This window comes from Aegilops tauschii, chromosome 7, assembly GCF_002575655.3.
Source record: "Aegilops tauschii subsp. strangulata cultivar AL8/78 chromosome 7, Aet v6.0, whole genome shotgun sequence".
NCBI classification, from domain to species: domain Eukaryota; kingdom Viridiplantae; phylum Streptophyta; class Magnoliopsida; order Poales; family Poaceae; genus Aegilops; species Aegilops tauschii.
The window spans coordinates 146,600,181-146,610,606 of record NC_053041.3 but is presented as its reverse complement, the minus strand read 5'-3'; the positions used below and the strand labels follow the sequence as shown (position 1 = coordinate 146,610,606).

Genomic DNA, 10,426 nt, shown 5'->3' with positions numbered 1-10,426 from the left:
ACTCGGACGTCGCCGTGCGTGCTTAGAGAAGGGGCGTCTCACTTGGGCCCCATCAAGGCACGTGGCCAACTTCCTCGCGTGGAATGTAGGCGTGCGAAGGCGACCGACGGAGCGCACAACCGGTCAGCCGAATTTGCAACACTTTCCAAAGAAAAGAACCTGAGTATTTTTCCATTCTCAAAAGAAAAAAAGAACGTAACGAAAGAAAAGGCCTCCTGGGCCGTAGATAAGGAGATATTTTCCCTCCAAAAATCGGAAAAGAAGAGAAGATTTTAAACGCCCTGCATTATCCCCCCAGCCGCCGTGAAACCTTCCGCCGGCCGGCCGGCCGCCGCCGCAACGCCATGTTCCAACTCCGACCGCGTGTTCTCTCTTTCCTCGTCCACTCACCACCCCGTCTCCCCGCCTCCCGCGTCAATCCCCTCTCCGCCCTTCGCCGCAACCTCTCCGCCACCACATCCGCTTCACCAAGCCCTTTCGCCGCCGAGGACTACCTCGTCGCCACCTGCGGCGTCCCCCGCGCCCAAGCCGTCAAGGCAGCGAAGAAGATCTCCCACCTCAAGTCCTCCTCCAAGCCCGACGCGGTCGTCGCCTTCCTCTCCGGCCTCGGCGTCCCCCGCTCCGACATCGCCGCCATCGTCGCCGTCGACCCGTGGTTCCTCTGCGCCAGCGTGGAGAGGACCCTGGCGCCCCGCGTCACCGAGCTGAGGGAGCTCGGCCTCTCGCGCTCCGAGGTCGCGCGCCTCGTCCCGCTCGCCCTCTGCTCCTTCCGCAGCAGCTCCCTCAGGGGCAACCTCGACTTCTGGCTCTCGGTCTTCGGCTCCTACGAGAAGCTCCTCAAGGCCCTCAAGATGAACTCCGGCCTCCTCGCCGCCGACCTCGAGAAGGTGGCCAAGCCGAATCTGGCCCTCCTCCGGCAATGCGGGCTAAGTCCCTCCGTCTTCTCGGAGCCCTTCATTTCCCGGGTGCTCATCAGGACCCCCAAGAAAGTCCAGGACGCTTTGGTGCACATTGACAAGTTTGGGGTGTCGCAGAACTCGCGGATGTTCCTCTACGCGCTTGTGGCCTTCACCGTCCAGAGCCCGGAGAAGCTCACCGACAAAATCAGAGTCCTCGAGACGCTTGGTTGGTCGCAGGGCGATGTGCTGTTAGCTGTGAAGACGATGCCGGGTATCCTGACCATATCCGAGGAGAGGCTGCAGAAAAATGTGCATTTCCTCACAAAGGTTGCTGGGCTGGAGATATCATACATTGCTCAAAGGCCGGTGCTGCTCAAGTATAGCCTTGAGCGCCGTTTGTTTCCTAGGTACTGCTTGCTTAAGCTACTCAACACGAAGGGGTTGCTGGATCTCCGATTTGATTACAATGCCGCCTCGCTGTCCGAGAAGAAGTTTCTTGGCAGGTTCGTGCATCCTTACAAGGAGAGTCTTCCAGGCCTTGCTGATGTTTATGCTTCTAGCTGTGCTGGGAAACTACAGATGGAGTTGCTATCAGAGAACACAAAACAAAACTAGACAATCTAGCTTGCCTGTCCTGGGTGAGCACCATAGGATTGCCATGTTGGATGGAAAAAGTTAAGGTTTGTCATCCCCCTTGGTCCATTGGTCAAGTTCTGTGCAGTTTTTCTGTAAGTGATCCTTTGTAGTGTTATTAACTGATTAAAAAGCATGGTTACAGATTATCATCTTGCCAGAAATAGAGCTTGTAATGAAATTTCTGGGAATGATCATGCTTGATTTCATCTGCAGTCGGTTTTATTGTTTCTTGGGCTTTCACTGGGAAATTATTGTGTATTGAGATGCAACTTTACATCTGTATATCTGATTCTAAATGGGGAACTGCTAGGAATCAGTTCATGCGTGGGATGAAACATGTATGGACGGTGCATGAGTAGTCTGACGATTTCTTTCTATCAGACGTATGATAGAAAGTGTTTCCCTTCTAAATGGTTGCATTTGGATTTTGATTTTCTCAGAGACATGCATATGAACATTTAGAAAAGTTATTGAGGTGTTGGCTTCAGCTGTTCAATATTAATTTTTAGGAACTGGCAAAATTATGTGCTTTCCACAAACCAAGTTGAAATCATTTAGAGCCTACTTCACAAAGTATAACTACAAAAAATCAGAGATTCTACATTATACAAGACGATGGAATGATTTTTGAAAATGGTGATGTGCAATCTTGTTTTGAAGAGATATTAATTTTGTCTTGATGGGGAAATAATAGAATGAGAGAACTTGCTATATTTGGATAGTGTTCAAGCCAATAAGCCCAACATAACCTGGTGTGTGATACCTTACATGAATTATGCAGTAGTGACAACCGAGTTCTCGTTTCTGTTATGTTTTTCTTCTTTCTTGAAACAAACAATTGGCCGTAAAGATACTGATATTTTCAACATTTGTGGATGTTATTTTTGGCTGAAATATCCTTTTTGTACTATCAAGATGTTATATATCAGCTCCTCAAATGGAAGAAGGTGTGCAGACCTCGTGATAATAAAACTGATGGATCAGAGTTTGTAAATGAGGTATGACAATATATGCCAAACTCGGATACTCCACCAAACTGTCTATGTGTATCTGTTGCATGGCGGTATGACGATATATGCCAATATGTATAATATACTATGGAGTATCTGCAATTTAGTACCACTACTTCAAAATACCCGAACTACGGTCCATGTACTTGCGCAGAGGGTTCACTTTGGTCCGTAGGTACGATTTGAGCTACGTATTCGCTGACTTGGCCGAGTCAGCGGTCGCCAGCTAGGCTTTGACCGCCACCTGGTGGAGCCTGGGTTAATACTAGTCCATCCGCGCACCCGCTCGCACCCTGGTCTCCTCCCGCACCCGCTCTGCTCGTCGTCGCTGCCGAGGTAGTCCCCTGAGCTCGTCGGCGTCGACGACGGCTCCATGAGCACGTCGTCGGACGCTGAGCCGCCGCCGTCCGCGCCGTTCGTGAGGGGCCTGCGCGACGTCCCTCTTGCTCCTTCGCGTCGCCGTGATGATGCCTCGCCGCCCCTGCACAGTACGTCGCCGTCGCCAGCAGCTCCGTTGCTCGATCTGTCCAATTTAGCTCCCGTAAAGAGTTCTTGGTCGCATCAATTGCGCGTACGAGCTAGGGTTTGGGCGTTCGTTCAACTTTCTAACGGATTGGGTGTGGGTGGTAGGGTTTTAGCAGTTTCTTGATGAACTTAGTGGCAGGCCAAAAATAGGGCTGCGTCATGGGGGTTTGCAGTTGATGGCCATGTTTGCAGAGATCTGGAGTGGTTAGGGTTCTGTCTCCCCCAATTTGTCATGGGTCCAGGGGTCTAGGGTTTAAGCAGTAAAGGTTGCTTTTAGTGTCAGAGTGTTAATTGGACCAAAAATGGTTTTAATTTGCAATTACATTGGGTCAGATTTACCAAAAATGTTGCTTTACGACCTGTAAGATCATACATTTGTTAATTGGAGCCAGGAATCTCTGTTTTTCTTTCTGAAAAAGTAAAAAGTCTCTGAACCTCTGTGTAGTCTGAAATGTCTGAACTTTTTCAACTTGATTGTTTTGCAGGACCCTTAAGCAACCACTTCTCTATTGAGGTCATACATGGTGGCTATTTTCTGTGTGCTGGCAAGCATAGGGATTATCACAAAGGTCACTCCATTTGGTATGATTACTGTGACCTAGATAATTGGACACCCAATGTTGTTGCCAGTCTAGTGGAGGAAATTGGATATGAGTTTGAGGGCAGGATCAGGGCTTATTGGTGTGTTCCTGGATTGACAGTGTATAAGAATGGATTAAGAGAGATCAAGATAGGGGACAACACTATGATAGAAAACATGAAGGATTGTGTTCTGAATGGCAACCACTTCCAACAGATATTCCTTGATCATGATGAGAGCATGAGATCATATATTTCTGTTGTACAAGTTCACTCTGATGATGAGGATCCTCCAATTGTCAGGTTCAGTGGCATTAGTCCAAAGAAGGAGAAGGCACACCAGCAGCAAGAAGAGCAGACACAATAGCAGCAAGAGGAGCAGGCTCAGCTCACTCTAGTGGAACAGGAGCAGGTTGAGCTCCCTCAAGTGGAACAGGAGATGCCTCAGCATGATCAAGAGCATGAGCATGATCAAGAGCATGAGCAAGATGAAGCAGAGTCAGAAAGTGGAGCAGAGTCAGAAGAAGATGATTTCATACCAAGTCCACCCCAGCCAGGAACTACTTATCTTTCATCTCAGTTTGGGTTTAGGGCCAGGAAATCCTATAGGTTTTTGAACATGGATGCAGCAGATGTAGTTGGTTGTTCAATAATGCAGGATTCAGATGAAGATTACATTCCACAAATTGTTGATTCAGACATTGATCTGCAAGATGATGATGACTTGTTTGACAAAAATGTTGATTGTGTCAAAGTCAAAGGTAAAGCAGTCCAAGAAGAAGCTGATGATCCTACTGAAGAAGTGGACATGTGCTTGCCTTTATCTGATGAAGATAAGGTTAAGCTGAATTTCAAAAGTTTTAGAGAGGAAGACCTGACTAAACCACAGTTTCAAGTTGGCCAGACCTTTGGATTTGTTGAGTTCTTGAGGAAAGCTATCAAAGAGTACAGCTGTCAGGAGAGAGTTGACATTAAATGCCCCAGAAATGATAGGAAAAGACTCAATGCCATTTGTGAAGATGGGTGCCCTTGGACCTTGTCTGCATCATTTGATGGGAGAATCAACTGCTTCATGATTAAGAAATACAACCCAAAGCATACATGCATACAGAAATGGTGTGTTAAGTCATTCACTGCTCCTTTTATGGCTGGAAAATATGTTGATTCTTTCAGAGCAGATGAAAACATGAATATGAAATTTTTTGCAAGGGTGGTTCAGAAAGATTGGAACATGACAGCAACAAGGAGCAAGCTCAGAAGGGCTAAGAGGCTAGTGAAGAAAGTGATTGAAGGAGATGAGTTGGAGTAGTACAACAACATGTGCGATTATGCACAAGAATTCAGAAGATCAAATCCAGGCAGTTCTTTCTATGTGGTGTCAGTGATGACATATTTGCAAATTGTTATTTCTCTCTAGATGCCTGCAAAAGGGGTTTCATGCAAGCCTGTAGGCCTGTCATTTGTTTGGATGGATGCCACCTGAAGACAAAGTACGGAGGTGTTATGTTGTGTGCTATTGGCATGGATCCTAATGATTGCATTTACCCTATAGCTTTTGCAGTTGTTGAGGTAGAGAACACTGACACATGGAAATAGTTTCTGTCAAATCTGAAGAGTGACTTGGGAATTGTAAACACAGAGCCATGGACTATAATGTCAGACAAGCAAAAGGGCCTGATCAAGGGAGTGAGGCAGCACTTTCCTGATGCAGAGCACAGGCACTGTGTTAGGCATATATGGTAGAATTTTCAGCAAACACAAAAAGGAGATGTTCTTAAGAACCAGTTATGGAAGTGTGCAAGGAGCACAACACCAGAACTGTGGGCTGCAAGCATGGAGGAAATGAAGGTCATCAACCTAGAAGCATAGAAATGGCTTGAGCAGCTACCACCCAACACTTGGGTTAGGGGCTTCCAAAGAGAATTGGTCAAGTGTGATATTCTTCTGAACAACAACTGTGAGGTTTTCAACAAATATATTCTTGAGGCTAGGGAGATGCATCTCAGATCAATGATTGACAAGATCAAAACACAGCTCATGGTCAGATTCTACAACAAAAGAAAGGAGGCAGAGACCTGGCCTGGCTCAATATGAAAATTAGGAAAAGAATTGAGAAGAATATAGAGCTGTTAGCTACATGCACGGTTTCAGGGGCTGGTGATGGCATCTTTCAGGTTGACAACAGGAACAGGACATACATTGTTGACATGAAGGAAGAAAGTTGTACATGCAAAAGGTGGGATCTTAGTGGAGTTCCATGTCACCATGCAATTGCATGCTGCAGACATGAGAGGATTGATCCTGAGAGTTTGGTGCACTCCTGTTACAGTATAGAAGCATTCAAGCTAGCATACAAACCCATTATCAAGCCTTGCAGAGATAGGAGTGAGTGGCAGAAGATGAATGGTTGTGAAATCAAGCCACCTGTCTATGAAAAAAAAGTAGGGAGGCCTTCAAACAAGAGTAGGAGAAAGCAACCTCATGAGATTGAAAAGAAATATGGAACCAAGGTGATGAGTAGACATGGAATCACAATAACATGTTCATACTGCCATGAAACAGGCCACAACATCAAAGGATGTAATCAAAGAAAGGCTGGCATTTTGCCAAATCTAGCAGAGAGAACAACAAGAAGGGGTCCAAGGGCCATTCCTGATGTCAGATGATGAAATTGTTTTGGCACAACAAGATGATGGCCAAGGTACACAGGAGGAGGTTCATGTCACACAAGAGGATGGTCAACTTACACAGGAGGTCCATGTTGATGGCCAAGTTACACATGAGGAGGCCCATGTTGATGGCCATGATACACATGAGGAGGTCATTGTCACACAAGATGATGAGGTCATTGTCACACAAGATGATGGAGCACATACACCAGTTGTTTTTCAGGCAAATTCTCCACTTTTGTCCCTTCATTTTGACCTCTTTTGTCCAATCCTTTTTGTTGTACTAATGTTAGCATGTGATGATTGTTTTGTACAGGTGCAGGACTTTGGATTTACAATGCTTCATAGGATGCAACAATCCAGACCTGTTCCTAGAGAAGATACTGAAAGCATTTTGCCAGATTCTTCATTCATCTCACTGGCAGCCAGTTCTCACACTTCAGCACAGACAACAACAACTACAAATGAAGGCAACCAGACCATGAAGTTGCTGAAGATGAAGAGAGAGAAAGAAAGATAGATGGCAGCCAGGAGAGATGCAGCACTTGAGGCCATGAATGAGATGGCAGAGAAGAAAGCAGAGGAGGTAGAAGCAAAAAGGCAAGAAATTGCAAGGAGGAAAGCAGAGTCTTCACAAAGAAGAAGAAGAGCAGCACAAGAGAAGAAAGATCTGGAATCTGCAGCAAGGCTGGAAGCTGTAGCAGCAAGAAAAACTGCATTGGAAGAAGAGAAGGAGGCCAGAGCCCTTGAAGCAATGGCAGCTAAAGCAGAGGCAGCACTGAAGAGAAAAGAAGATCAAGAAGCAAAGAGAGCTATGGCAGCACTGAGGAGAAAAGAAGATCAAGAAGCAAGGAAGAAACGGCAAGAAAAGGCCAAGAGATTAAGAGCCGAGCAGAGGAAGCAGGCAGGACCGAGTGGACATGTGCCCAAGAAGCTGAAGAGAGTGAACATGTTTGATGAGTTTAGATGACTTAGTGCTTTTGCACTTGTAATTTTTTGGCAAAAACTACAATGAGACTCTTTGAACTTTTGGAGTTTAGATGATTCAGTGCAGTTGCATTTGTACTCATTCAATGGCTTCATTCACTGAATTCAAAATAAAACATGTTAGAGCTTAGTGCACAATCAGTGGCTTTATTCACTTAATTCAATTTGAAAACTGCAATGAATCAGTGGCTTTATTCACTGTTGGAGTTTAGATACTTAACTGCATAAAATAAAAAAATAAAAACAAAAAAGGATGGCCTAGGTGTCAAACCCAGGACCTGTGGTGTGATAAACTGCGTGCAATGCCAGTGTGATAGGAGCGGTGCTTTGCTCAAGTGTTACTTGACAACCTAGTTATTATGCTTCCACTCCCCTCCCTGTTAACTGAATTATAACAGTTAACTGAACTTTAACCGTGGTCTGAATTTAGTTTGAAAAGAGAACTGAATTTTTACAGTTAACTGAACTTAGTTAGAAAAGAGAACTGAATTTTTACAGTTAACTGAATTTAGTTTGCAAAGATAACTGAATTTTTTCAGTTAACTGAATTTTAACAGTTGTCTGAATTTATTTATCTAAGAAAGATTCAGACAAAAATTCAGTTAAGACAAAGTTCAGTTAAGACCAAATTCAGTTAAGACAAAGATTCAGACAAAAATCTAGTTAAGATTCTAAACCTTAGCAGCTACTTCTTTTGGAATTATTGCCTTATATAGCAACAAGACACTTTTGGATTGTTGCCTTATATAGCAACAAGACTGCATCAACAACATTATATAGCAACAAGACACTTTTGGATTACTGCCACTTATATAGCATCACAGCCAGTTCAACACTTATATAGCATCACAGCCAGTTCAACACTTATATAGCATCAACAACCAGTTCAACAGCCAGAAATTACAAATAACTTATGTGCTTAATATACAAGCACACCTAACAAACTACTATTTTATAACTTATATGCTGAAAATCTGTATATTTCAGCATACCTAACTACTGCAACCTCCATGTCAGCTACTGCATCTTCTTCATGCCTGCTACTGCATCTTCTTCATCTTCAGTTCTTCATCTTCCGGAGGCGCTCTGAGCGGCGAACCTCCATGTTAGCTGCCACCTTCCTCTTCTTCTTCCTCTCTGGCTGCGCTGCAACCTCCGCCTGTGCTTGCAGGGCCAAGACCACCTCCACCTCCTGCTTGACGATGTCAGGAACATCTGGAAGCAGCTCGACGTCAATGGGGCGGTGCTTGTCACCCTCCCTGGCGACGGGTGCCACCATCTGGACCTCCGGCTCGGGGACGATGGGCGCCGCCACCTTGACCTCCGGCTCGTCGTCAAAGAGGACAATCAGCTCGGGCTCCTCCCAGCAGTCGACCAGGACGAGTCAGCAGCGTAGCCAGAGTCGTCGTCGGAGCCAGAGTCATACTCCAAGTCGGACGAGATGTACTCGGAGACGTCGTCGCGCCCGAGGAGATCGGGCTGGTAGTGGTCCTAGTACGCCGTGTTGACAGGCGCTGGGACGGCCAGGTCGACGTTGTGGACGCGCTCCGTTCGCGAGCCAACGCGCGATAGATCCGGCAGCCGCGGCGCGGTGGCGGACCGGTACATCCACCACCGGGCTCACTACCCTGGGTCATCGGAGCGCGTCTCCTGCATCGTGAAGCATAGGACGAGCGTAGAAGGGATACCGTTGGGGTCGGTGCAGGCGCGGTCCAGCTCGTCGTCGGCCATGACCTTGAGGAGGCCACGCGCGTGGTGACGTAGCATCCCAATGCTGGGGAACCACTTCCCGATCTCCGTCAAGTCCGCGCGCATCACCTTGTCGTCGCCTGCAAGGTCATCGATGACCCTCTGCCAGGCAGGGCTGTTCTCCATGTCGTCGGCGGCGAGGGTTTTCTTGACGGCAGAGAGGGGGTTTGGTAGCGGGGTAACCGAGGCGATGTGGGTGGACTGGATGTGAGTGGAGAGTGGATCGGTGGGTGGGTGGACTTAAAGAGCAGAGAAGGAAACCGAAGAGGCGTGAGCCATTGGGCCACTAGTAACTACTAAATAGTTAGGTTAGTACCTGCCCTTGATCTTCATAATAGAGAGTCTCTTATGATATCACTTTCATATACTAGTGGGAAATTTTCATTATAGAACTTGGCTTGTATATTCCAATGATGGGCTTCCTCAAAATGCCCTAGGTCTTCGTGAGCAAGCGAGTTGGATGCACACCCACTTAGTTTCTTTTGTTGAGCTTTCATATACTTATAGCTCTAGTTCATCCCTTGCATGGCAATCCCTACTCACTCACATTGATATCTATTAATGGGCATCTCCATAGCCCGTTGATACGCGTAGTCGATGTGAGACTATCTTCTCCTTTTTGTCTTCTCCACAACCACCCTTCTATTCCACATATAGTGCTATATCCATGGCTCACGCTCATATCTAGTGCTTCACTTATATCTTTTAGAGCACGGTGGTGGATTTGTTTTATAGAAACTATTGTTCTCTCATGCTTCACTTATATTATTTTGAGAGTCCTACAAAACAGCATGGTAATTTGCTTAAATTGAGAAATTGGTCCTAAAGTAATAGGCATCCAAGATTAGTAAAAATTATCTTATGAGTGTGTTGAATACTATGAGAAGTTGGATGCTTGATAATTGTTTTGAGATATAAAGATGGTGATATTAGAGTCATGCTAGTTGAGTAGTTGTGGATTTGAGGAATACTTGTGTTAAAGTTTGTGATTCCCGTAGCATGCACGTATGGTGAACCGTTATGTGACGAAGTCGGAGCATGATTTATTTATTGTTTGTCTTCCTTATGAGTGGCGGTCGGGGACGAGCGATGGTCTTTTCCTACCAATCTATCCCCCTAGGAGCATGCGCGTAATACTTTGCTTTGATAACTTGTAGATTTTTGCAATAAATATATGAGTTCTTTATGACTAATGTTGAGTCCATGGATTATACACACTTCCTTCCACCATTGCTAGCCTCTCTAATACCGCGCACTTTTCGCCGGTATCATACACCCACCATATATCTTCCTCAAAACAGCCACCATACCTACCTATCATGGCATTTCCACAGCCATTCCGAGATATATTGCCATGCAACTTACCACCGTT

At 45.8% G+C, this 10,426-nt stretch overlaps 1 protein-coding gene across 1 annotated transcript; it reads left to right on the top strand.

Annotated features, from left to right (window-relative positions):
• Positions 1–241: 241 nt before the first annotated feature.
• Positions 242–1,783, top strand: LOC109764373 (transcription termination factor MTEF18, mitochondrial). Its single transcript, XM_020323211.4, has one exon. The coding sequence runs from the start codon at positions 345–347 to the stop codon at positions 1,512–1,514; it is 1,170 nt and encodes a 389-aa protein (XP_020178800.1). The 5' UTR covers positions 242–344; the 3' UTR covers positions 1,515–1,783.
• Positions 1,784–10,426: the final 8,643 nt, after the last annotated feature.

What these genes read in the sequence shown, in the direction of transcription:
- LOC109764373 (XM_020323211.4), top strand. Translation starts at nt 345, where the DNA reads ATGTTCCAACTCCGACCGCGTGTTCTCTCTTTCCTCGTCCACTCACCA.